The 24,719-nt window shown below is 42.6% G+C and overlaps 3 protein-coding genes across 12 annotated transcripts in view; all 3 read right to left on the minus strand.

The window, feature by feature from the left end:
* Positions 1–8,758, minus strand: part of tanc1b (tetratricopeptide repeat, ankyrin repeat and coiled-coil containing 1b) — an 89,464-nt gene extending 80,706 nt beyond the window's left edge. The window contains exon 1 of the mRNA XM_020594689.1: positions 8,602–8,758. The gene's annotated coding sequence lies outside the window, so the exon portion shown is untranslated. The remainder of the gene's footprint in view (positions 1–8,601) is intronic.
* Positions 8,759–11,979: 3,221 nt separating this feature from the next.
* dap1b (death associated protein 1b) lies at positions 11,980–14,372 on the minus strand. 6 transcript variants are annotated; one of them, XM_020594758.1, is made up of 4 exons: positions 14,225–14,372; positions 12,688–12,784; positions 12,541–12,607; positions 11,980–12,421 (listed from the first exon to the last, which is right to left on the minus strand). In XM_020594758.1, the coding sequence occupies exons 1-4, from the start codon at positions 14,235–14,237 to the stop codon at positions 12,305–12,307; spliced, it is 294 nt and encodes a 97-aa protein (XP_020450414.1). In that variant the 5' UTR covers positions 14,238–14,372; the 3' UTR covers positions 11,980–12,304. The 6 variants fall into 6 exon arrangements, with proteins under 6 accessions (XP_020450414.1, XP_020450413.1, XP_020450410.1 ...); XM_020594757.1 differs by having other exon boundaries at positions 12,688–12,787; positions 14,225–14,252; XM_020594754.1 differs by lacking the exon at positions 14,225–14,372 and adding an exon at positions 13,765–14,143 and having other exon boundaries at positions 12,541–12,604; positions 12,688–12,787.
* Positions 14,373–15,958: 1,586 nt separating this feature from the next.
* pkp4 (plakophilin 4) overlaps positions 15,959–24,719 on the minus strand; it is an 80,094-nt gene continuing 71,333 nt past the window's right edge. For all 5 annotated transcript variants that reach the window (XM_020594831.1, XM_020594834.1, XM_020594832.1 and 2 more), the window contains 10 exons: positions 24,197–24,314; positions 22,611–22,802; positions 22,183–22,356; positions 21,743–21,893; positions 20,983–21,175; positions 20,282–20,366; positions 19,984–20,101; positions 19,740–19,880; positions 18,941–19,002; positions 15,959–16,990 (listed from right to left, as the gene is read on the minus strand). In XM_020594831.1, the coding sequence (XP_020450487.1) occupies positions 16,745–16,990; positions 18,941–19,002; positions 19,740–19,880; positions 19,984–20,101; positions 20,282–20,366; positions 20,983–21,175; positions 21,743–21,893; positions 22,183–22,356; positions 22,611–22,802; positions 24,197–24,314 (1,480 nt within the window). In that variant the 3' untranslated portion in view covers positions 15,959–16,744. The remainder of the gene's footprint in view (positions 16,991–18,940; positions 19,003–19,739; positions 19,881–19,983; positions 20,102–20,281; positions 20,367–20,982; positions 21,176–21,742; positions 21,894–22,182; positions 22,357–22,610; positions 22,803–24,196; positions 24,315–24,719) is intronic.

The raw sequence follows: 24,719 nt of genomic DNA on the forward strand, positions 1-24,719 counted from the left end.
TTAATTGATGCCAGTGTGCATCTTGATTCCTCAGAGTTAAACTGTAGGTATAACATGAACTCAAGGTCTATCCTGGATGTGTGTGTTTACTTTGAAACTATTTATAGCCCCGCGTAGCTGGACATTGGTAAAAACAAACTTAAGTCAGTGAAAACAGTTAATTGTGGGAGATTTTTGGTTTCTAACCCCTTAAACACAACATAATGGACTGCTGGAGTGCAGCCTACTATATTAATAGCGGCAGGACAATCTTTTCAATAAAGAGAAAACAATGGTTTCAACCAAATAAGGACGTGCCTTCTGCAAACAAAACACACAGTCCTTGTACGGAGTCCTCAGAAGCCAGGCTTTAGATATCTAGGTTCTCTTACTGTTGCTGTGAGAGAAGCTACAGTATTGATCCATGCACTTTCATGCTTGATGGTATCAGATGAAACGCTGTGAAGCCAACCCTCCACTGAACCTATTGTGGGAGGTGGAGGTGTACTGGGCAAATCAATAATGAGCCTCTGCATCACATCTCAGCCTTGACTGGTCAAAAAATTAACCTTTCATGGGGTTTTACACCACCAAGTAAAACTCTAAATCAAGGCCATCAATGGAGTTTCAAGGTAGCGCATGGTTCCTGGATTGATTTGTGATCCACTGTGAAATAACCAGGCAAACACACATACAAAGCAAGCCTTTCTTTCTGCAGCCTTGTTCCATCTCAGTCCAATTTTCAAATAATAACATTAATGCCTTGAAAATCTTGACTCCAGTCTGAAGGGCTGTCCAACAGTTTGTACTGAACAAGGCTTAAAAAAAAGTTTTAGCTCCAGCATATTAGCATGCTAACATTTTTGATCATTAGCAGTAAAGTACAGCTGAGGCTGAGGAAATATTGATATATTATCATAATAAACAAAGTGTTGACTGTGTTGTGCTCATGATATCAAAGAGTATGGGGGCAGGGTAGACGCAGGTGTGATCTGTACAGTATGATATAGCGCTGTACATTAGCCTTATCAGCTGAACTGCTGACTGCTGTGCGAGGTGCTGGCTGCTCATCTCCACAGTAACAATAAACATCGCCCAAGTGAACCCAAAGGAAATGAGCAACGCCCTCTTGAAAGTCCAAAAGTCAACATGACAAATTCCTTCCATCCCCCCACGCACACACACACAAACATACAGTCAGTTTCTACTCTGAGAATGAGATACTGCCTCTCATCTACAGTACATCACTTCTTATCCTGAGATACATTTCTATTAGGCAATTTTCTCCTAGGTGAGGAACTGAGCCCTGAACATAACTTGAATGAAATCTACTGTAGAACCAGTGCCACGTACAGCACCGGCTATTCTGGGTGATGAACAGCCAGAAAAGGCAAAACCCCTGTAAGTGTTGTCTATTCGTGTTTATTAAATTACAATTAGTAGGGAGAGCTTTTTAATATCGTTTGCCCTTGCTGCTGTTAAACTCAGGTATGGTATGGCATCCAGCAAGACAGGAATCAAAATTCCTCCACCCCTCAAAATCAGATCCATATCACTGCATTTAAGCTTTGGATATTGGCTTCAAAGCATGGCCTCTTAGAAGGGCCCTCTCAAAACTACAACAGATCAATCGAAATGCCACAGAGCCTTACAGGCCTTTGTGGATACACACTGGCTCAACAGAAAAAAACCTCTCAGCGTTCACAACAGCTCAGAGTAACAGCAGATTATTAGCTCCCTAAACAGCCTCTTCTGTTATCCTAGACAGGTTTCAAAACACCCAAAGCAATTAAAGAGATACACACCAAAGACTTATCACTGCATCTGGGCAAAAACGTGTGACGGTAAGAATGCTTCGCCACTTCTGGCATTTTCAGCAAGGTATATGTCAGTTCTTGTCAGCTGTCACCATTGAACAGCTAAAAAACAAACAAACAAAACAATAGCAATGACTCCACTCTTTGTTACAATACAGAGACAGTTAGCTTTCAGAGAAGAGAAACTGGAAGTCAGGGTGGTTAAAAAGCGCCTCAGGTTATCAACATGTATGTTTTCCAGGTCACCCCTGACTTGATAGAGTTCAACTCCTTACAGGTTGTGAGGTAGAAAAGATCCTCACCTGCACAATGCTGATGTGACACGTGGTTAATGGGGCCATCTCGCTATACCACAGTCATCCAAGACAACAGCTATATATAGAAGGAAAATAGGATTGTTTGTCCCAATTGCCGGAGGCAGGGAAGCATTTCACATACATTGGCAGTTGGTGAGTTATAACCTGCTTTGTCCTCTGTTAGATGGCAGACAATAGAGAGAGCAGCCTTAAGCTCAGGCCAACTTCACCACTCTTCCAGAACGGCTGGAAACAGCTATTTTCCACCCTGTGCGTTCGATCCTTTCCTGTTGAAATGCCCTGCCAGCTCTCTTAATCAACCGATTCTCCATGAATGATCACTCTTAGATTTCCATACTGTTGTCACAGTAACATGGAAATTCTCCCCATGGGATGACCCTCAGGCTTGTTTATGAAATGCTGCAAGAAGCGATTAGATATTTTTAAATATTACCCTGAACTCCATAACTATCTACTCTTCAGTTGTCAATTCCCTAAGTACAGGAAATAGGCCCAGCCCAAACAGGGAGTTCAAGAGATCAATCAACAATGGGAAAGAAGGAAGCGCAGGGATTTGGTATAGAGGACAGCAGAGTCTCGGTGTCAGCCATTGTCAGCAATGACGGTTATTCACACTAACACAAGTAGGAAGGAAATAACAAAAGGACACACATTTTTATGTAACCAGTCTACAGGTTTGGCTCAAGTACTTCCTGCACAACCCTCCACCTTAGAGCCTAAGAGAGCAAGGCCTTCATCTTACAATGAGCGAAAAGGGAAACTCCTTGGAACACAAACAGTTGACCTTAGACAGCACGGAGAAAGTTTAACGTGTTAATGCAGTACTACAGCCAACCATGTCTACTTGCTGGACATTTCAGGCCAGGAATTTGCCACTTGCTTCTTCTTTGTACAATAAAAAGAACACTTAACAGTACTTTTGTACATAGTCTACAAAAAAACAAGGTTATTACAGTGAATTTTACAGAGAATTACAAACACACAGGTGGGAAGGTGTAGTATATCTACTTAAATGCCAGCAAACTCTCCAGAACCTCCACCTATGGTGTAGCAATTGTCTCATAAACTCAACAGCAACAAAACTCAATCACCAAATCAGCATATTGTGTGTGTTGGCAGCCCAAACTGCACAAGAGCAAACAGCATCCCAAAGTATCAGCTGTCAAAGTAATGTCAGACAGATAACAGAGCCACGAGCAGACCAAATCATCTGTTTGAAATCGTCAGAAACACCAACCGCCTCATCAAAGAGGAACACCAGTCACATCCCGCTTTGTAAACCAACCGGTGTGAAAAGCCCAAATAGGCTGAATAAATGCCGTGCACACGTTGCAGCAGCCTCGAGGCTTGTGCTTGACCATTTAGCACCGTTTAGCAATGCAAACTCCATCCAGAGCCCATCTGTGCTATCAGAAATTACTACCTTGAGAGGGGGAGCATTCTGAACCAACTAAAAACGCTGGAACATGATTCCTGCACTTGAAATTGTATAGCACTGAGTAAAGCACCACGAGTTGTTTTTGTATGACGTGGTTTTATTCATGAACATAATGATGCAGCTAGCTCAACTAAGAGAACATATACGTTTCAGGAGAAAAATCTTTTAAATGATGAGAAAACAGAAGTAAACGTCTGCGATGATTTACCTTTATGCGGTGGGTAAATTTACTGTCCCATCACAGACATGAGCACATTCTAAGTTTTAGCCTGGGGCAGAGCCAGCGAGGTTCTTATTGAGCGGGACGAGCCACAAGGCTCAGCATGAAATTAAAAAGGATAACAAGTCTTATCTCCTCGTTACATTGCCATGGGAAAAGCATTGTAATTTTGGGAAGAGTGATTTGCCCTCAGAGTCCACTTGTCCTTAATCCTGTCTAATATAACTAATGATTACATCCAGACACGGGCCTCCGTGCTAGCTCCGCAGCGGCAGAGGGTAAACCTGTGTCTTTGTATCCCAGCAGCGTTGCCCTAGAAGTGTCAAGGCACGTTGAAGAGGGCAATCATTGCTCTGAATTTACAGCTACACCCTAGGCTCCGGAAACTGATAAAACCTGAAACTAAACTGTTGGAATAAGACAAGACATTGTACCCCCTCATCAAATAAATCGCTCTCACAGCCTCACACAGACCAAAATCAAAACCGCTACAGGCTCATATCCTATATTAATCTAGCGTGACAGCTTAGTGTGCAACATGGATTTATGGATGAATTATCATGTGCAGTGGGCCTGTCTTTTAAGCTTTGACAAACCAGTTTCTCCACTCAGAGCTTTTCCTTTTCTGTCAAATCAGCTCTTTCTACTACAACCACACACTCCTCACACCACCCCAGCAGCCACCTGTCTTCTGAAAGGTAACTGCACACTGACATCTCGTTGCCAAAGCAATCCAGTGTTAATGAACATCTGGGGTAAGAATAAATACATAAATAAAGCTGCATCACTGTTGCTTGTACACAGTTCCAGGCAACCTAGTATTTGATTAAGGGTAAAACATTAACAAGCAGTGTTTAAAGTCTAGGGAATGTTCTGGCAAACACTGGGAGAGGTTCTCCCCATATTAAGATTTGTCAGTCGGCAGGACCAAATGTATGAATGAGTGTTATTTTAAAACTAGGGCACATACTTGAATCCTCTGACATCATACCTGCCTAGAAAGCCATGACACACTCAGCAGGCTTCAGACAACAATGCACTTGCAGATAAAATGCCAGTGCTTGTCAGTTTTGGAGGTGTAGCTTATTCTTAGCCAGTCTGTCTTCAGCCATACCGAGTCGGCTCATTAGGACATCATTTGGTGTATAAAATCTGTTCATGTAAATAAACAGTGTATGAATCAAGGGTTACTTATCCATCTGTTTGCTATAACTGCACGAAGAGGACTGGAGGGGGGGCATTCACACAGGAGGACTCACGACTGCCACACTGTGAAACTGTAAAGTGCCTGAGAGCTTTTCTTAAAGGAAGAATCCACAGTTAAAAAGATGGCAGCGTAATTTTGCCAGAAAAAAACAAACCATTAACAAAACACAAAAGGATTTTTTTCCCCTGGGAGTATAAAGATGTCACTAACACTAACTTTGTCTTATTATGGCATGATAGTGAATGGCAAATACATTAACCTAGTCCAAAAGTACTATTTTGCTTTGCAGGGAGTGAACCACAAAACTTCCAATAATAATAATAAAATTTTTTACACTTTTACTGCACACAGAAACAGTATCTGTCCCATTTGGAGTCCCCACAGCCTCTGAACCCAAATATGCTTCAGAATCACAACAGAAATAAAAGTAATTTATGTGTCATAGTGAAAATGTTCTGTTTAACCTCTACCCTTATTTGCAACTAAACTTGTCACAAATACCAATATTTCATAGTTTGGTCCATTTGAGGCCGTCTGCACCTCTGAATCCGTCTCTGTCCCACTGCCTGTCCCTGGGGCTTTCACAAAGGCTTGACAAGAATGTGATCAGTAACAGCTGTTACTAAGAAAGAAGCACTTCCAAACACACATGCACTTTAGATACACTCATGCAAGCATGGGTACACCTGTGCACATTCATATACCTCAGAAACATACCTACTGTACATGCTTGCTCACCAGGACTTTCAAATACTACAGAAAATACTTAACATAAACTAATTAGTGCAATTCAGCAGAATGACTCACACTAGGGAACTTGCCAACTCTATTTAAAAAAAAAAAAAAAAGTCAATATGCATGAATGTCATTTGGTAACGTTTTAATAGATGACCTGAGGGCAAATGAAGACATGAAATGGCAAGGCAAGCATTCTGATACAGAAATTTTCATGAGCCTTTAAGAACTAATGCAATTGCACAATGGCACTTTGCCAGCAGGTCCGTCATCAGCCAGCGTGCGCCCTCCGGTCCAGTAATGAGAACTTAACAAAGTGATTTCCTGATGGTAAATATTAAGTTATTTTAAATCTTAAAGACATATATAATATCTATGATGCGAGTCTTCCCTTAGAGAATTAACAGTATTGCCATACTTAGATTTTTGCTATGCTAGCCATGGTAGGTTTTCATGACTGCTTCAGGCACCTTACTGAAGAAGTGTGTCTCCCTCCTGGCATGACATGAAACACAAAACTATGCATAACAACCTCGGCTTTGCTCGAGTTTCAGGAGCTCGGTGGGAAACTAAGCTTCTGCTAATGTAATGTACACCGTTATTTCAGAACATGCCCTCAAACCACCTGAGCAATTTTGACACTTAAACATTTCCTGGGAATTATATTACAATCCTATTAATATATAATTGCTTAGGAGATGGCCAGATAATCAGCAGCCTGATAAAAGGACTAAACTATAATCACATATTTACTGCTACAAAATACTGTGGTCATCTGCTTAATTTCACATTTCAAACTGCAACAGAGTTCACTTCAAAACAGACCGAGACTCACCAGAGTTTGAACGGCAGCTTTCACACTGGCCCAAACGAACCACACTAATGGACAAATTAAACAGAAACATTTGAACCAAACCAAACAGGTTGTGTGCAAAGCACCTAGCAATTTAGGACATCACAGTGCTGCTTAGATTTGTGGTTAAGATTTAGTTTCTGGTAGATTTTGTATGGTAGTTCACACACCACTGCATTCAGCATTCATTCAAAAACACAGTGTGCTGACAGCTGGGTTCCTGATCCCAACTAATCTCTAAAATAATATCTTTTCCTTGGGAGCCATGTGCTTCTACAGTGAGCAGCTCCTTTTGAAAGTACATAATCGTGACCATCAAAAGCAACAGCTCAGCATGTGCTGTCTGTCAGGTCACAGACTCCAATAACTTGACAATGTGACTCTGCTGCCAGCATCTATTAGCGGCCAACTGGCTGGGGACCATGGGAACCGGGCTCCATAGAGACTGAGAGGAAGACCCATGTGGCACTCTCAATAAGATGAGCGCTCTGTAGAACAAATATCTCATGGCATTGCAGTTGGTAAACAACTAGCCTGAGCATGGGAGCATGCAAATCCACTGTAACGGTTCCATAATCAGTGTCAAACTGCTTGAAATTACGTTGGAAAGTTAATGCTCAATAACTCCAGGTTAGCTGGCAGTCAGAGCGATTGCCAACAACTAAGCCTGGTCCACCTGTTGAGTTTAAAATGAAAAACCAACACTGTACAGTTAGTAGAATTGCCCTTGAAGCCAGATTAAGGCAAGTCAAGTCGACACAGGAAACAGCAAACGTCACAGCAGGTTCTGTCAAGGTACACGACACCAAGAGGTCGGGAAGGTTCCTTGTTCAGAAGAGCAAATCAAATCAGTGAGTTCATGTGCCAATGATGATCAAAGGTGCATCCTGACATTTACAAGCAATTTCTCAAAAGGAAGAAACAGCTTTGAATTTCAAAGCACCTGGCTGAAGTACAAGGAGTTTCCTCCACTGAAAACGTGCTGAAAGCAGCAGAAGTCATATATAGCAAATGGCCATAATTCAAATGACTTAATCTGCGTGGGCAGGCAAGATTACAGTCCTTCAGCCTAAAGCCAGGGTTGGGCTTTGATTTCAAAACCACTGCATCCAATCACAAAATACAGACCAACATTAGCATCAAACCAGACCACACAGTCCCAGTCTAAGAACAGTAATGACCCACATCTACATCCTAATGTGCAGGATGCTGCCCCACAGCATCCATTACAAACCTTCCAAAGTTCTTCAGCCAAATCTATTTATTTTTGAAAGGTTTAAACATCCAGGGCCAATTATTTGAGCTTATTCTGCAGAAACATGTAAACAGAGGGACCTTCTAACAAATATCAGTCTCAGTCACAAGTTTTGTCTATAAAATGTCAGAAAACTGAGAAATGTCTGACACTACACCCAGATAAGGACGAACTCTTCAAATGTCTTTTTTGGTCACCAGTCTAAAATCCCAAATATCCCATTTACAACTGCAGAGGGCAACGTTTGCTCTTATTACTGATTATTGTGAATCTGGGTTTTGGATTGTTGGTTGGTCAAAACAAGCTATTTTATCACTCTGGCTTTGTAACATGGTGACAATTTATATATTAAAAGACTGAAATAGATTCATCAATGACTTAGGAAAATAAAAATGAAGGCTACAGCTGCAGCCCATGAGGAGGAAAAGCCGGATCGAGGTATAGATAAAGTAAAAGGCTTTGACCCGTGTGTCCTGTTCACACCGAGCGGAAACGACCTGAAGCGAATTAACGTTCATCAAGCTTCGGTCACGGTGACATTCAAGTGAAGTTATGGAGCAAGACAGAAGTTTCCTCGCAAGTCCAAAAACACTAAACTGAAAATAAAACAAACAAACACGCTGCTGCCGGTCCCGCTGAGGACATGTCCCGACATTCCTCCCAGGAATAAACTGCAACTAAAACTCTTACAGCTTAGTTTTATTCCTCTGAACTGGTCAAACTGCACGTCCGGACTAACCCCGTCGATACAGGCAGCTTATGGAACATTTTAAGACTTACCTGATAAATGTCATGGATATTAAAGTAACAAGAAAGTTTCCCCAGTCTTCTAGCGTACCTCCACACGCACTTGGTCCACACTTGATCCGGTAGGCTATGGGACGCCGGGCTCCTCCTCCTCCTGCTCCCAGTATGAGCTCACTGCAAAGGAGGCACATCAAGACGGGGGTGGAGGTGGGGGGTGAAACAAAACAGACCACCCCTCCCTCCTTCCTCTTCCTCTTTCTCATCTTTCTGTGCATGCCTCATGGACATGGCAGGACGCAGGAGATGCTACTGATACAGTGACACCTAAGCTGCATTATTGCAGTATCAGGGAGGAAATGCCCTGAGGGTTTGTTGGCTTGTTGAAATACTGAGATCACAAGGAAAAATCCCAGCCTAAGAAAGTTGGAATAACTGTATAATGGAGTATTTTAAAATGTTCAAAATGACCAGTCCCACTGTCAGCCATCTTAGCAGTTATACTGCCTAACTTCAGAGGATGAGCTGAAACATGAGTCAAAGCTTTTATGCAAATTTAGCCTAACTGATTTAGGTCTGTGGTGGCATGGTGGGGCAGTGGTTAGCACTGTCACCATAAAGCAGGAAGGTTCCAGGCTCAAGCCCCAGATGACCTGGAGGCTTTTTGTGTGGACATGCAACTTTGGTTGACTCTAAATTGCCCATAGGAGCGAGAGTGTGTGTGGCTGTCTTGTCTCTAAGTGTCAGCCCTGTGATAGACTGGCAACCTGTCCAGGCTGTACTCTGCCTCCCACTCAGTGTCAGCTGGGACTGGCTCCTGCTCCCCTGCGATCCTCTTCAGGAATAAGTGGTATAGGTAACAGATGGATAGATTTAGGTCTGTATTACTGTTAAAAGCAGGATGTCATTCAATAGCTTGCTGTATATCTGAGTGTACTATGGGCTTCTCAACCTTAGTATTGTATAATACATATTAGCCTCAACACAGACATGATGAAGGAGATGATAGTGGACATGAGGAAGGAGAGGAGAAGTCATTGGCCACTGTTCATCTGGGGGCTTGAAGTGTAGAGGGTGATCAGCTTCAAATACCTGGGCGTCCACATCAGTGAGGACCTCACTTGGACACATAACACCACACAGCTGGTCAAGAAGGCCCAACGGTGGCTGTACTTCCTGAGGAGGCTGAGGAGGTTTGGCATGTCGCTTAGGATCCTTTGCAACTTCTACAGCTGCATCATCGAGAGCATCTTGACCAGCTGCATCACTCTATCCTCAAAGATCCCACCCACCCCCAACACAAACTGTTCATACCCCTACCCTCCGGTCGGAGGCTCAGAAGTGTGAAATACAGGACCTTTTCATTCATTCATTTTCTACCGTTTGTTCCCTGAGCGGGGTCACGGAGGGGGCCGGAGCCAATCCTGGCCGGCAATCGGGTGAAGGTGGGGTACACCCTGGACAGGTCGCCAATCCATCGCAGGGCTGAAATACAGGACCTCTAGAATGAAAAACTCTTTCTTTCCCTCTGCCATCAGACTCCTAAACAGCTGACTCAGGATCTACCTCATGTAATTCCATCTGTACTGTTTACCTACTCTGTTTGCATATGCATAATTGCACACTCACTGCTGAATATTTACACTCCACGGCTCCCATGTAGCATATATTCTCTCTGCATTATATTGTGTTCTTGTATTTTTATTGTGCTTCTTTCACTTGCTGCTATAAAGTGCCTTAGATTTGTGTTATTGCTCATCTACTTTATATTTCACTTGTATTGTGTGACATTCATGTGGACGGTAAAGTAAGAATTTCATTGTACAGAGAAACACGTTTCCTAACTGTGCATATGACAAATAAACACTTTGACCTCTCACCTTGACATATTAATATATATCTTTGTGTATTAATTTGTGGAGAGATTCATATGTTTTCACTACACTATATAATAAACCTATATTCAAGTAAAAGATTCAAACATGCAACTGGACTGTTGTAACAAGGCTTTGCAGACTGCTGCATGCACCCTGGTCTGGCAGTTGATGCTCACAATACGCCTTAGGCTATGGCGACCTCATGAGGTAAACATTTTTCATGCAGCTTGTTTCATGTGCAAAATGTTTAAAAGGAGAGCAGTCATAATAAGATCACTAACTGTTGGTGTGTAAGCTGCAATACACATATAACCTTTATTAGTGTAGAGTAAACCTGCACACTTGAGAGGAGTCCATTTTGGGACTGGAAACCACATATACTCAGTCATCCCACAGCTTAGTGTGAGGCAGTATTAACCAGTCAGTGTGCAGTGTTTTCTCAGCAGTGCAGTGGGCGTCGTGGGGTCAGCGAGGCTCCTCAGATGGCCAGGAATGGGCAGACATTGGCAGTGAAATGCACCATGTCTGCAAGTCAGAAGACCACCAACTGCTCCGCTCCTCAAACAGAGCCAAAGAGGTCTCTGAACTTCACACACAGATGGTATCAAAGGCATGTGTGAACAGCATGAGCATCACTGGGAATTTAAGGTCAGCACATTGTGTTTACAAGGCTATCGTCGTGTACTTTGTTAGAGAACAAACGAACAGCAGATATTGTTTGTGGACTTTCTCATGCAAACAAAAAGGACCATGTATGAACACACAGACACTACACAATTGGGTGTGAGCCTTGGGCATATAAAGATACTGTTAGGTCTAATTTTGTTTTCTAGCTATTCAAATAAAAATGGTCTAATGAGATAAGAAACTGAGGTCGACGGTGAAATTGTGAAACCAAATGTGCTCTATAGTTAAGAGATTTGTGTCAGGACAAACTGTGGTACCTTACCACACTGGATATTATGATCCTTTGGGTTTGAATGGACACCGGTTTACAGTCTGAAAGCTGATGAAAAACACTTTTGTATAAGGTTTAACCTCAGCTTGGAAAATGTGTTGAGGTAGTGTTTTAACTTCTGTCTCTTGCCACCCATCAGGGTTTAGTCTTCAGCACAGACGATAGAAACAAGAGAGTAAAACCTGTAATGTAAGCAGGCTGAGGAATGTAAATGTTTAAAGACCTGGTTAGTCACCTGTCTCCACCGTGTCTTTTCCCCCCACTTCGTTTACAATGCATCCCAGATCTGTGCTCATGAAAACAAACCTTCACCAGTGAAATGCACCACAGCCATATTGATACAATACACTGGAGTCTCTTGCACAGGCCTAATTTAAAAAAGAAAGCTAGAAAGGCAGGATCAGGACTGATAGTCTCTATGGTCAGGATACATTTTTGCTCTATGTTATGTATTAAAAAAACAAAACAAAACAAAAAAAAACAACCTGGCAGTATATATTTCTAAATGGCCATTTGCTGCCACCTAGTGGTCTTTGCTGCTTACTGCAAAAGATAAAAAGTAGTTCTGCAGTACAACGATGCCATGTAGTTATTTTATTAACTCAATAAGTGACAGACATTACATAGTAAAGAGACTCAAAACCCTCACATTAAACATGTTTATATCCAAATGCCATCTGGTTTTCCATTAGGGACAACATTCTTCTTACAACACCAGAAAAAGACATTAAAGTCTGCTGTATAATGACACCCCCCCACCACCTTTTAATTACATGCAGAGCTTGACAAAAGCCTTCCTTCTCCAAACTGACACTTCACAGACAACTTGTCAGCCCCCTCATGTGCCTAACACTTCATGTTTGTCTCACAGCTGACTTAACATGGTTCCCTCTTAAACAAACATTCAATATTTCCTGGGCTGCTGGATGAAGAAGGTCCGGGGTGAGTGGGGCTTCTCCAGTGCAGGGTGCACCTTGCTGTGCCTCACACTCACTGGTGTCTCAGGAAAGTCATGGCTCAGCTAAAAAGATGTCAGGCAAGAGTTTTATTATGCACAAGGCTCTGTGGCCTAAGAAGCAGTGCAACTAATTGAATATGTTCAGTGAAGATGAAATGCAGAGTAATAAGGATTTCGGTTACCTTGTCCAGGGTTCCTGTCAGAAGTATGGCAACGTGCTGCATCCTGTTGGGGGTGCCAAGTGACCTGCTGCAAGATCACAGGTTTCAAATACAAGGGTTTACACTTAAAATCCATATATAGGTTGTAATTGCGGGCTGTAGGCCTACCTCAGTTTATCTGACTTCTTGGTCTCCTTCTCTTGAGTGCCATGGGTCCCACTCTCTTCCAGGCTTTTCTTAGTCACCCGTTTACCACCAGCCTTTACTACTGACCCAGAAAAGAAAACAGTGTAATTGATGTTACCTGAAAAATCTGCAGTATAAAGTAGTTTGCTGTATATTTTGTTAAAGATTAGTATGAATGTAAAAAGGGTCCCGACCCCTTTCTGGAAACAAAAGCTTAAACAAAATCCTCTGCAATCTTCACCCCTTCATTTACAACAACAAAGCTGGAAAATATTGGATTGAGAAACTCCAGTAGTGACTATTTTTTTGCAGTTTTACTGCTTTTGTTGTTAAAAATACTGCAGCTCATTTGCTCAGTGTTGACTAAAGTACAAGCCCAGAGACTGGCTTATACTGTGGGTCTCCACCTGTGGCTGAGGGACAAGTCTGAGATAGGAAAGTAAGAAAATAAGGAGAAATTATGTTACATAAAACCATCTTTTTCTCAGACCTGTAGTTTGGCTCTTGCTTATAAAATACCAGGCTTTTACCTCTTCAGGTAAAAAAAAAATCTTAATCTAAAACACCCTGAGGAGGAGGGTTTCTCAGTAGACTGTAACATTTTAAAGCAAAAAGGTTAGGCTTTGTTAACTTTAAGACTACACGTACAAACGAGCATGATCCTGCACATTAGCGTGCACTGATGCACAGATATAGACACTAATAGTTAACCAACAGTGACCCATGACGAACACATTTGCACGACAGGATTTTGCATGCAGTAAACCAAAGATCTGAGTGTCGAGGTAGTGGGATGTTACTTCCACTGGGCCAACAGGCCTCATTTTAAAAAAAAGCTAGAAGAGGTGCAAACGCTTAATGAAAGTAACATTGTCACCGCAATCAGAAACATCAGCTCGATTATAACGCAACAACCCGTCAAATCATGACAAAACGTCAGGAAAACACTTAGTGAAAGGCTGAAGAAGAGTTTACACGGGCCTCTGCGTCTGCTACGCGTTCACCTAATGTTGCATAATAACAATCAGCAGCTGAAGATCCGTGGGAGCAACAGTTTACCTGCAGGACGGTGGCCAGCTTTCAGCAAAGGACTCGCTTTCACCCCGCGTTTTGTCAGCGGCTGCACCATTTTCTAAAACTTTTCGGAGAAATGCAAAGAATGCACAAAAAACAAACCAAAAGCCCCTTTCAACGCCCACTCCGTTGTTTTTATGCTCCAATCATAGATGACGCCCCGAGAGGCTACAGGAAGTCTGCGGCCACAGAAACGCCCATTTGAATTGTTCGCTCTATAAACAGGTACTGAAGTGAAACCAGCTGCAGTGGCTCACATAGGACGTTTTGTATTTGTTATGCAGGCTACAACTCGTTATGTTTCTGTTTTTGATTCTTTTGAATATCCTACTGTTATGTCGTCTTATTTTGAAAATACTGGCAAATATTAATTATATTGTGTTGGGCCAAATGTTCCTAAACTCCCTGACACAGTCAGTGCAACTTAAATGAATACAATGCAAACCTTCTTGAGACATGGGCTTATTAAAGCAGGCTGACAGTGCAATCAAACTTGTTTTAAAAAAACAGTATATATAGTAGCCTAGGCTGCACGTTATTCAGCAAATAAATTAAAATAAAATGATTTTCTCTTAATGGAAATATGTGATCTCAATGTACAGGAAGCCGATAGACCTTTTCCACAGAAGACACTTTGGCAAGTCATAACTACAAAAGCACAGGTGTGCACTTAAGGCACCTGAGCCTTAGTTGACAACATTTGTTTCACCTGTGCTGTAATAAACAGCTGTTACTGATGACTCTGTTCATGTCTCAACAAGCCAAGAAGGAGCTGCTGGGGTTTTTAACATTTTCCATTTCCTTCACTGAGATGGATGAAGAAACTCTACACTTTAACATTATGCCATGAGAACAATATATAATTCTAATGGTTCTAATGGGCCTTGCAAATTTATCTGACATATTCAGTTATTGCTGATATATCTGAAAGTGAGATTGGGTGGAGCTTTGCTTAGTGTTTACCGAGGTCACAATACTAAATTTTTCTTTTTTAAAAGACAAAAAAAAAAAAAAAATCACAAAGTTGTAAATTATTATGAACAAAAACAATTCAGGGAGATGACAGTCAAACGCAGGCTGTGCACACCTACACCTTGATCTAATCAGTCAAATTAAATCAAAACAGCTGAGTTTGAAACCATCCGTGTCAATCCAAGTCATCGCTGGTGGCTTACAGGTTCACTTCAGCAGTTACAAATAATAACCCGGGCGTGAAAGGTGTGCCACAGCCGGTGGGCAGCTCCACGGGATGTCATTTAGCTGCTCACTGACTCCTCTATAGTTCGGAGCTGAGTTTAACTGAACATTACAGCACTGACAGCAGCGCTGTGATGCTTTACAGAGAAGTTGCCTCCGGTGTTCTCACTGCCTGTGCAGGAAGATGAACAGTATGTGTGTACAAACACAGAGTTATGGCCACCAACAACAGAGGTGCAATAAGACATACAAACAACTTGGAGTTTCCTCAGAGCTTCAGGGTAACTGTTCGTCAACTGGTTCGTCACAATTTCACTCAATCTGTTTGGGGATAGAAATCACCAAATGTACATCAGCTGCCTTAAGGCAGCCTGATCTTATTACCTAATGTCTTGGAAAATATCCCTGAGGCAAAAATCTAGTTTCAAGACCATCATTAGTCCAGTTTGATTATAAACTTTAAATGTTATTAAACTGATATGTTTAATCACACTGTAATAATTTAGTAGGCTATAGAAAAACTGTGCATGGGAAATGAGAGGCTCATACAGGAGGGAAACAGCAGTCCATTAAGTTCCTCAGGGTCCCCTAGCAGGTTAAACCCAACCACAGGCAATCAAACTGTATTAAAACACAAGAAAAGATTGAAGCAATTCTCATTCACTTACAGTGTTATGTCTTCGAACACCTGTAGGTGGAAGGGAGAATGTTTAAACGTGCTAATGAGTGCTTTATCATCTTCATCCAAAGAACAAATGATAAGCACAGGCTTAGTTACTGTCAGCGGGGACTCAGTGCTCTGCAGCAGTGAACACTGTAATAACCTGTTTTATCAGAAGAACAGCTGCTGAGAAGTTTGATTTCTTCCTTAGATCTCTTCATGTTCACTCTTTTGTCTGCACAGAAAACGACAGCCAGTTAAAAAAGTGTAAAGACGTTTGCACTGTACCCATGAAAAGATGAATTACACAGTTTAAAAAACAAAACTGACCTTTTATTATTTAACATGTTTGTGTTATGTTGCCACCTTTGTCCACATATTTCTTCATATATTTATATATCTAAGATTTAACATGGCACAAGTTTACTTTTTTAACCAGTGCTAATGAGTGTAAACCAGGTAACATGTTTTCTTCTGTATGTACAATAAAATTAAAGAAATGTACAAGACTCCATGGCATTACACAACTTCAACAGTACATACAGATACAATTTGATCCCTCTGTATAATCTAACGTAAGTTTTCTAGTTTCTATTTTTGTTTTCTTTTTTTTTTACAGATATGAGTTCATGATCCATTTTGGCTTCAGCACCTACAGATTCCCCATCTTGACTCGTACCGTGGACCTTCGCTCACATGACTCACACCTCGCTCACACCTTTCACCATGCTATCACAGCTAAGCTCATAAAAAAATTAACATCTAGACAGAGCAGGGCGCACGTCTTCTTACGGTAGTGTCCAGTTTTGTTCTTCAACAGCATGATTCCATCTTCTTCTACTAAATAAAAAAATAATTTAAAAAGACATTCCTCAGCTTCCTTCTTTGGCACACATCCCAGGTTTCCATCTGCCATCTCACTTCTCCCTCCATACACACATTCACTTTAAAACAAACACGCTTATAAAGCCAAGTTCAAGGTAAAGACGATTAGTTCTTGTGTGCTCTTCTCGTCTGCTGCGGGGCGGCTATGCCCTCTCTCACACCGTGAAATGAGAACCAGGGATCAAAGAGGTTCTTGATCGTAACACAGGTATTTGTGCAGACCTATACCCAAGAGTCAGGAGAGCCGGGATACTGCTCTGCCCTGTAGGAAGGCCTCCGTGTGCTAGCGTAAAAGTCCACGTAATTGGTGGTGGATTTCAGTCCATGAGGCTGGGAGTTGTAGTCAACAGTAGGTGGGTAGGTGATGACCTCCTCCAGGTAGGGGTCATCGTACCCGTGAGGACGCTGCAGGTACATCCTGTATGTATCATAGTTCCTCCTGCCCGGCTCCTCTGTATAATACATGGGCTGCAAAAGAGAGAGATAGGCTGTGATGAACTGGTTTTCAGTGGCACCGTATTAAGACAGTGGCAAGTAGCTAACCTTACTCAAGTACTGTACAAAGTTACACCATGTCTGCACACAAGACACAGTGTGAGCAAAAACACAAGGTGTTCAGGCACAGGCCTGAGCTGTAGGTCGCTTGTGTTTTGGAAGCACTCGGAGCCCAACACGCACAATCACTATGGTTATGTGCATATAATGCAGGAAAACAGACTTCTGGTCGAGTAGAAAAACAAACTTCAGTTTACTGGCACTTTTCAGCAATTCAGTTTATTTACATCTGTGTAACCAACTTTATGGTGGTTTTCATTGTTAGTGGTGAAGGACACCTTTCTCACATGGGATTCAAGTTGCCTATACATGCAGGAGGAACTCATGGGAAAGAATGCAGGTATAACAGTTTCTGAGCCTCAGTGTTTCGGGGGGAGAGTAATAGAGAGCTGGGTTCATTTGATGCTAATGCAGACTAAATATCCCCCACTGCTGCTGCTGCTGCTGCTTTATGGCTGTATGTCTCCGACACCAATCTTCTACTTCCTGACATTAAAATCCAACAATGTATACTGACATCAAGGTGCAGCAAAACACACTTCAGTATGGTATTAATCACATTCTAACCCACTAATGGTCACTAATGCAAAGAAAACTGTTTCAAGGTAAATGACAGAAATTCAGAAAATAGATTTCTTTGAAATAAATGGTGTAATGACTTCACCCATTAACTGGTTTGAATGTGATGAGATGAAGGACACAAGAGAACTCTCACTTTGTCTCCCTCCTCTCCTCCCTCCTGCCACCTCCTCACTGTGCCCATTATCTGAATGGGCTCACATGGATGTGTACCACAGTGACAAGCGCCTGAGATGCACCCGGACCATCCCAGTTCCCAGCAGTCACATTTGATATCGCTCAGACAATAGCTGATGTGCGGGGTGTTTCCCAGCATCGCCATTTATCCGCAGTGGAATACGTGTCAGTCTCTCTGTATTAGTGAAGCGGGGTGGAAAAGCTGGTCGTCCTCGCCCGACTCATACAGCACAGAAGAGGGTCTTGTACCAAATACTATCAAACTAGAAGAAATCAGTCATTTCCTAGGATGTGGTCACACCTACTGTTTTCTCAGTCTCAACAATGAAGCCGAGCAGGGCTGAAATGATTAACGTGTGCTGCAAACTGAACACCTTTGGGCTTTGGAGTGTGTGTCAGACTAAACAATCTGAAGACATCACCTTGATAATGATAATGAATGCTAAGTGATAATCACCAAGTTAACTGACAGTAACTAATTGTTAATTGCAGCCTCGGTGAGAAGATTTACTTGGTTGGTTTTTCTCTTTGGTTTTGATACATTTACACCCCCACTGATATTGCAACACAAATGAGTTTCTGACTTGGCACAACCAGACCTTTCCATCAACAGCTGAACGATGTCAAAAAGCTTTACACGTAACTGGGCAATTTGCAGCGCTGTACACTACATTTCCTGAATGTGTGTTACTGTATGTTGTATGTGATTAAAGTCATGATGTTGTTTGTCATTTGTAACCACTGTAGAACAAAAAAAAATCCAGCTGCAGTGGTTGAAAACCACAGATTTGAACCAAATGAGTAAAAAAAAACAAAGGATAGTGTAAAATCGATATGTACCTCATAAACCAATCTTTGGCAAGCTTTATGTTACTTCTCGCTGCACGTGTGTGTGTATGTACAAACATGCCTCCTTCTTAATGATGCAGGTCCAGGAAAAACACTGTGCACAGTACAGAGATGCAGGAGCAAACAGTGCTAGTGTTAGCAGCTACTTTCAGAGTACGTCAGCTGATAACTCCACCTGGTTGGGTTGAAGTCAATAATTGGATTTAAGTGGGGAAAAAAAAACATTCCAGCTTTTATTTAAATTATGGCTATATTCACCTGTGTTCTTCTGGGCTCCTCTCTTGTAGGTGAGTAGTAATATGAAGTCGTCTTTCCAGACCCTAGAAAAAAGGAAGAATAAAAAGACAGTTGCTGTACATCAAATCTGTGCATGTGTGTTTAGACAGAGCAGTACCAAGACGTGCTATGCTGTGCTGGAGAGACATGAAACCAAAGAACACAGTAGAGTTGGCCACCGCTGTTCTGTTGTTTACATAGCCCATGGGCTGGGCACATTCTTTGGCATTCTATCCAACCAGTGGAATCCTAAAACTCAATTTCTACATTCCCATGTAATACATGAGGTGTTGAGGCTGCGGCTCATTTTGTTTACTTCACTCCCCCTCCTCGCTCCCGCCAACCATTGTAGGCTGGCTAGAGCTCTCATGTGGCTGTAGTACGTCTGGGTGCTCGCTCGCTGCCCCTGCGTGCGTGCTGTGACTCTGGCCCGCTAACAATTGCACTATTGTACTGTGTGTTCATCACTGGCTGGCTGGTCCAGTTCACTGCTGTGCAGACCATACTCAGCACAAAAAAACAGCCCTGAAGTGTGGTGAAATAAACCGACTGACTGTCTCGTCTCGGTGTTGGCAGGCTTTGGTGGAGATGATAAGAAAGAGCTGTCTTGGCAGGGACAGAAGACTGGCCATGGGATCTGCCGGGAGCATTAGGAGGGATTAAACAGATAACGCCTTGCATAGAAAGCACCAGTGGGCAGCCTACAGTCTGCAGATAATGGACATAGTCTCAGTTAATTTTTTAATGAGTACTGCTTTCAGATGTGTACAGTGAAGAGTACCTGTATACTGTTTTTTATGCACACTGCTGTCCCCTTGGTAATTATAAAATTGCATAGTTGACTGTGCTCTTGGATAATCTCTGCTATTGTCTCTATGCTCTTTGATGCCCAGTATCGCAGGAGATGATGTGGCACTGGCAGCTGTGGAAAAACAAAACAAAACAAAACACAATTCAGCATCAAATCCGAGATTTTTCTGTTTCGCTGGCAGTGTCCATTTTCATCTGGCAGGGCCTGAACCTACCAGGGTGGTTGACTGGGGACATTTGAATGATGCTGGTGGGAAGGGTGGGTTGAGACTTGAACCTGTCGCGTTCAAGTGTTGACACAGGAGTGAGGAAATGGTTTTGGTTCCATCCATCCTGTTTGGAAAGCACATGGAGGAAAAGTGGTAGTTTGAATAGCCAGAACAGTACTGGGTGTTGTAAAGCTCTGGTGATCCAAAAAATGGCACAGAGGGAAAAGATTAATCATTGTGCGGAGAAGACATTAGACTGGTGACTGATGGCATCATCACAGACCATCAATCCTAGTGTCCTTACTTTTTTATAGATGGTACGCAGATCCCGGTACTGCCACAGTGTGTTCAGCACCTGAGCAGCTGCCTTAACCACCTTCATAGAGTACCTGGAAAACAAACAAAAACAAACATATAAACAGTACTTCTGAATCACTTTAACCTAATTTTACATTCCACTGTACATATTGCAGGATAGTATGACCGATGGAAGAGAGTACCCTCTGTGTATTTTAACCTGGAACATTAAATAACTAATATAGAGCAGGCTAGAAATAGCTGCTGCCATCATTCCACAGGGACATTATTTCCAGGCACACAAAACCACCTTCCCCGTGTCTATGGCTTCTCCTCCTCCAAGCGTTTAAATGCATGTGTATGTGTGAAAAAAAAGGAATCCAGGGATGACATGTTTCAGAGTCAGTGTGGATCAACACATTTGACAGATTTGAAGGCTCTGCTTCAAGAGATGAGTGAGTGACAGACCTGCAGATAAACGCTGGGATGACAGTATCGCAGAGATTGTCACATCTGTCCACCATTTCTACAGTGAAAGCAGTTCTTCGTGCAGAACCTGCTTATGTTGCAGTTGCACCCAGTGCGACCTTTGAAAAAAGTCAGTCGCACCTTAAATAAATTTGGTTGCAAAATGTGACTGATCACTTGCACTCTGGAGCCCTGCCCTTGCTAAAAGTATCTGGACAATTATGTGCTGCTGTGGCACACCTGTCTCCTCTGCCCTTGGTGATGTTGACCAGCTTCTCGATGCCACCTGTGTCGGCCAAGGCCTTCGCGTTCTCCATGTTTTTGCTGGTGACCTCGTGCAGGGTGCAACAGATGGCTGCCACGGTCTCATCTGACAGCAAGGTGGTGTTTCCCCCAGGAAGACGGTTGACCAGGTCCCTCATCGCATACTTCCCTGAGAGGGAGGAAGGAAGAAGAGAGATGTGGCCAATATGTTATGACATACTGAGCACCAGGGGTGAACAATACAATATTCATTTTGCTTGAGATATCCAGTTTTCCTGATTGACATTTCATTATCATTGCAAGGACGACTGGAGTGTGTGCAACCACGAGTTAACAATAGTATTTTACTTCTGGCAAAATCATAAAAGTGGTGTTCACTTGTGGAGATTATCTTGCTGAACAAAATGGGTAAGTGTCATAAACCGGTGCTTGTCACAGAGCTTATTTCTTGCAATAATCCAAAAGCCTGTGGAAAACCTCAGTGGTTTTTTGTCGAGGGGCAATGCTAACTTTCAGGGTGGCCTAAAAAATGTGTCATCCCTACGGCACTCTATTGTTCATTAGTATAACTCAGATACATGCTATCACACCAGTTTCTCAAGGCTCCCTTAAAACTTCATGCCTTACTTTGAGCAGGGGCTCTAACAGAACAAAGGTACTCAGAATATGGCTTATTATTTTAAGCAGCCCAGCTTAATCCATTACAGCCTAGATGTTTGGCAGTGTGACTCCAAACCTATGAGCTCCTTGTTCCTGACATCCAGCGCCATGTTTCTCAGAGCAGTGGCAACTGAACACACCACCCTGTCATTATCCATTCGCAGTAGCTCCACTAGGATGGGCAGTCCTTTCTCCTTCCGCACTGCTGCACGGATATATGCTGCAAACTGTACACACAAACACACGCCCACAGAAAGCATTAAAACTTAAAAAGGGTCTAGACACCACACTCTTAAAAACGATGGTCCTGAGATGTGCATTTTAGCATGTGTGACTTCAAGTGTAAAACTGATGTCTGCCTTCACCGCCACAGAGGAAGTGAGCCGTTAAATCCTTTTTAACCAGTTGAATGGATGCTTTGTCTCCGGAGACATCAGATTTAACAGTGTATATTAAATTAAAAAAGGAATGTGTATATTTTGTGTGCTCACAAACACACATTCATTGCTACTGTACCTTCCAGTTTCCAGCTGAGAGGTTCTGAAGGGACCCAGCGGCGCCCTCCAATGTTGCAGGATTTGAGCTCTCAGCCAGCAGTGTCAAGTAAGGCTTAACCACGGCAGGGTGCCACAGCATCTCTGCCCCCTTGGGAGACTTGGAGAAGCCAGGGATGGGTCCCACACCGTCCCACTGAACAAAGAGCCACAGCATGTAGCTGAGTACAGGTTCTGATGTGGTCTTTTTTTGTCAGAACTTTTCAGAAGGCTGTGACTACGTATACACAGTGTGCCACACGTTTTCAGTGTGTGGTCCACACTATTTTCAAAAGTGTCTTAAATCTTCCTAATAAAAAAATCATTTAATGTGACATAAACATGCAAAATGCAAACTTTTCACCAATTTCTATTTTGCTCTGAGCCTTTATTGACAAGTGCCACACTCACTATGTCTTCCTGCAAGCTCTTTTTTTTCTTCTTTTTCTTCCTTGCCCAGCAGCTGGACTCCACCTGTTTACTGGGCGACTCGCTGCCCAGTAAGCCATCCACCTCCTGTCCCCCAGTCAGCCGGGATGGTGGCATCTCCAGTTCCAGACGATACGACAGGTTCCTTAGAGTGCAAACACAGTTCTCCACAATCTGATGGCAGTTGGGGAGAAGAAAGTGGTTTGGGAGGGTGGTCCTAGCAGCGGCTTTCTAAATCACCATGACAAAAGCTAAAATACAATAAACTTTGTACTCCAGTACCTACTGCCAGTATGGAGTACACAGGCCTACTTTTCACTGTATTACTATTGCTGTATTACTGTATTAGTTACGGAACCCAAAGGTGTCTAATTACAAAGAACATCAGAACCAGAGCCAATGGCTTTATTTACACAATGTTTGAGCTCTGTAAAGGCTTTGCCACACAGACTGTCAGTGAGCATATATATCTGGCAAATACCCGGGTTCTCATTATAGATGAGTCTTAAGTCTTTTACAGTGGGCAGATGCATGTCTGGGAGATGTGGTTTAATTTCTACAGCTACTATGGAACAGTGTTAATACACTCTATACCATAAACAATGCATACACACAAAAAACACATGTACGCCTTTTCCTGCACATAAACTTGGATGTTAAGTCTGTGTAGATTCATGACTACAACTCACTAAGACACACAGTGAGCGTACGCATTGTTTTCATCAGATTTATAAAGATGCACGTACACCCAGTTATGTTTAATAAATCTCAACTGTCGTGGAAGTGGGTGCATGTGCAGGGCTTCTTTTCCACTCCCACTTTTAGCCATAAATAGAGGTAAACATGCCCTTAGTCAACCATTTGCATGCCCCTCTGCTCTGAACTGACAGTACTGGTAGCCTGCAGGTCAGCTTTTCTTCTGTTCATGATCCCTCAAATGAGATCACCAAACAAACCATACGTTCTTTTCTCCACCTCTCCAAACAGTCTCAATATTACAATCAGTCAAATCGCACTTCTTTTTCGGCGTTGCTTTCATCCTCACGTCTAATAACGTGTAGCTCAAGCAATGTTTTTCTATGCAAACGACATAAAGAGCATATCTACATCTATTTATGGCTAAAAGTGGAAGCGCAAAAGAAAACCTGTATGTGTGTCAGATTCCACAACAGTTAAGGTTTATAAAACATAACCAGGCACACGTGTGTTCTTTATAAATCTGACTAAAACGATGCATACGCTCACCGTCTGTCTCAGTGCATTGTCATGAATCTACATAAAGTTTTCTGCATCTGGCCCCAGGTCAGTGAGCATCTACAGCATTCTGAACGTCCACCACTGTGCAGGTAAGGGTTGTGCTTTGGGTGACAGAGCACATGAAAGAGTTGCTGCCAGCTGCTGTGACGGTAATTTAAACAGAGGCAATAAAAAGATTCAGACGGGGTAAGTAGAATTTTTCCCCAGAGCCTCTTATCGTGTAGCAGCATGTCTTCCTCTTGGCTAGATGTGTGTGTGTCTGTATCTGTGTGTGTGTGTGTGTGTGTGTGTGTGGGTGCCTTAGTGTGTACCTTGCTGTCAAAGTCAGAGGTGTTTACACAGGCTTTGATGACGTACAGCAGGGAGTCAACCAGGCCCTCACAAGTGCGCATCTGTTTTCTGGCATCCTCACCAGCTGAACTCAGGTTCCTTTTAAAAGATGCAAACACACACACACACACACACACACACACACACAAATTAGGCCTTTCAAATTGGGCTCTGCTCAGCAAACAAATGTGCCTATGCAGACAAACAAAATAACAGCTGCGTGTCCCACTTGAATGTGAGTTCTGCCATCCCCATACACGATCAATAACGTATCAAGTGTATGTGTGCGATCACTTTTTACTGACTAATAAACGTTATGTATGCATATATGTGTGCAAAGAGATACAGGCAGACACCCACTAACACTCACACTCAGTTCAACCGGCTGTCACCAGTTAAAGGCTGAGCTCTACATGCAGCACAGTGTCTTCAAAAGAAGCAGCCCGGGAGAGAAGCTGAGATCATTACATCATCTCTGACTGTAATTGCCTATGAAATGATGAC

This window comes from Monopterus albus, unplaced genomic scaffold (genome assembly GCF_001952655.1).
Source record: "Monopterus albus unplaced genomic scaffold, M_albus_1.0 scaffold24.1, whole genome shotgun sequence".
In the NCBI taxonomy this organism is placed as follows: domain Eukaryota; kingdom Metazoa; phylum Chordata; class Actinopteri; order Synbranchiformes; family Synbranchidae; genus Monopterus; species Monopterus albus.

What these genes read in the sequence shown, in the direction of transcription:
- dap1b (XM_020594752.1), bottom strand. Translation starts at nt 13,834, where the DNA reads ATGGTGCAGCCGCTGACAAAACGCGGGGTGAAAGCGAGTCCTTTGCTG. An exon ending in AGCTGGCCACCGTCCTGCAG is followed by an intron (nt 12,788 to 13,764) that starts GTAAACTGTTGC and finishes TTTCTGGGTCAG; the next exon opens with TAGTAAAGGCTGGTGGTAAA. An exon ending in TGACAGGAACCCTGGACAAG is followed by an intron (nt 12,422 to 12,540) that starts GTAACCGAAATC and finishes ACATCTTTTTAG; the next exon opens with CTGAGCCATGACTTTCCTGA.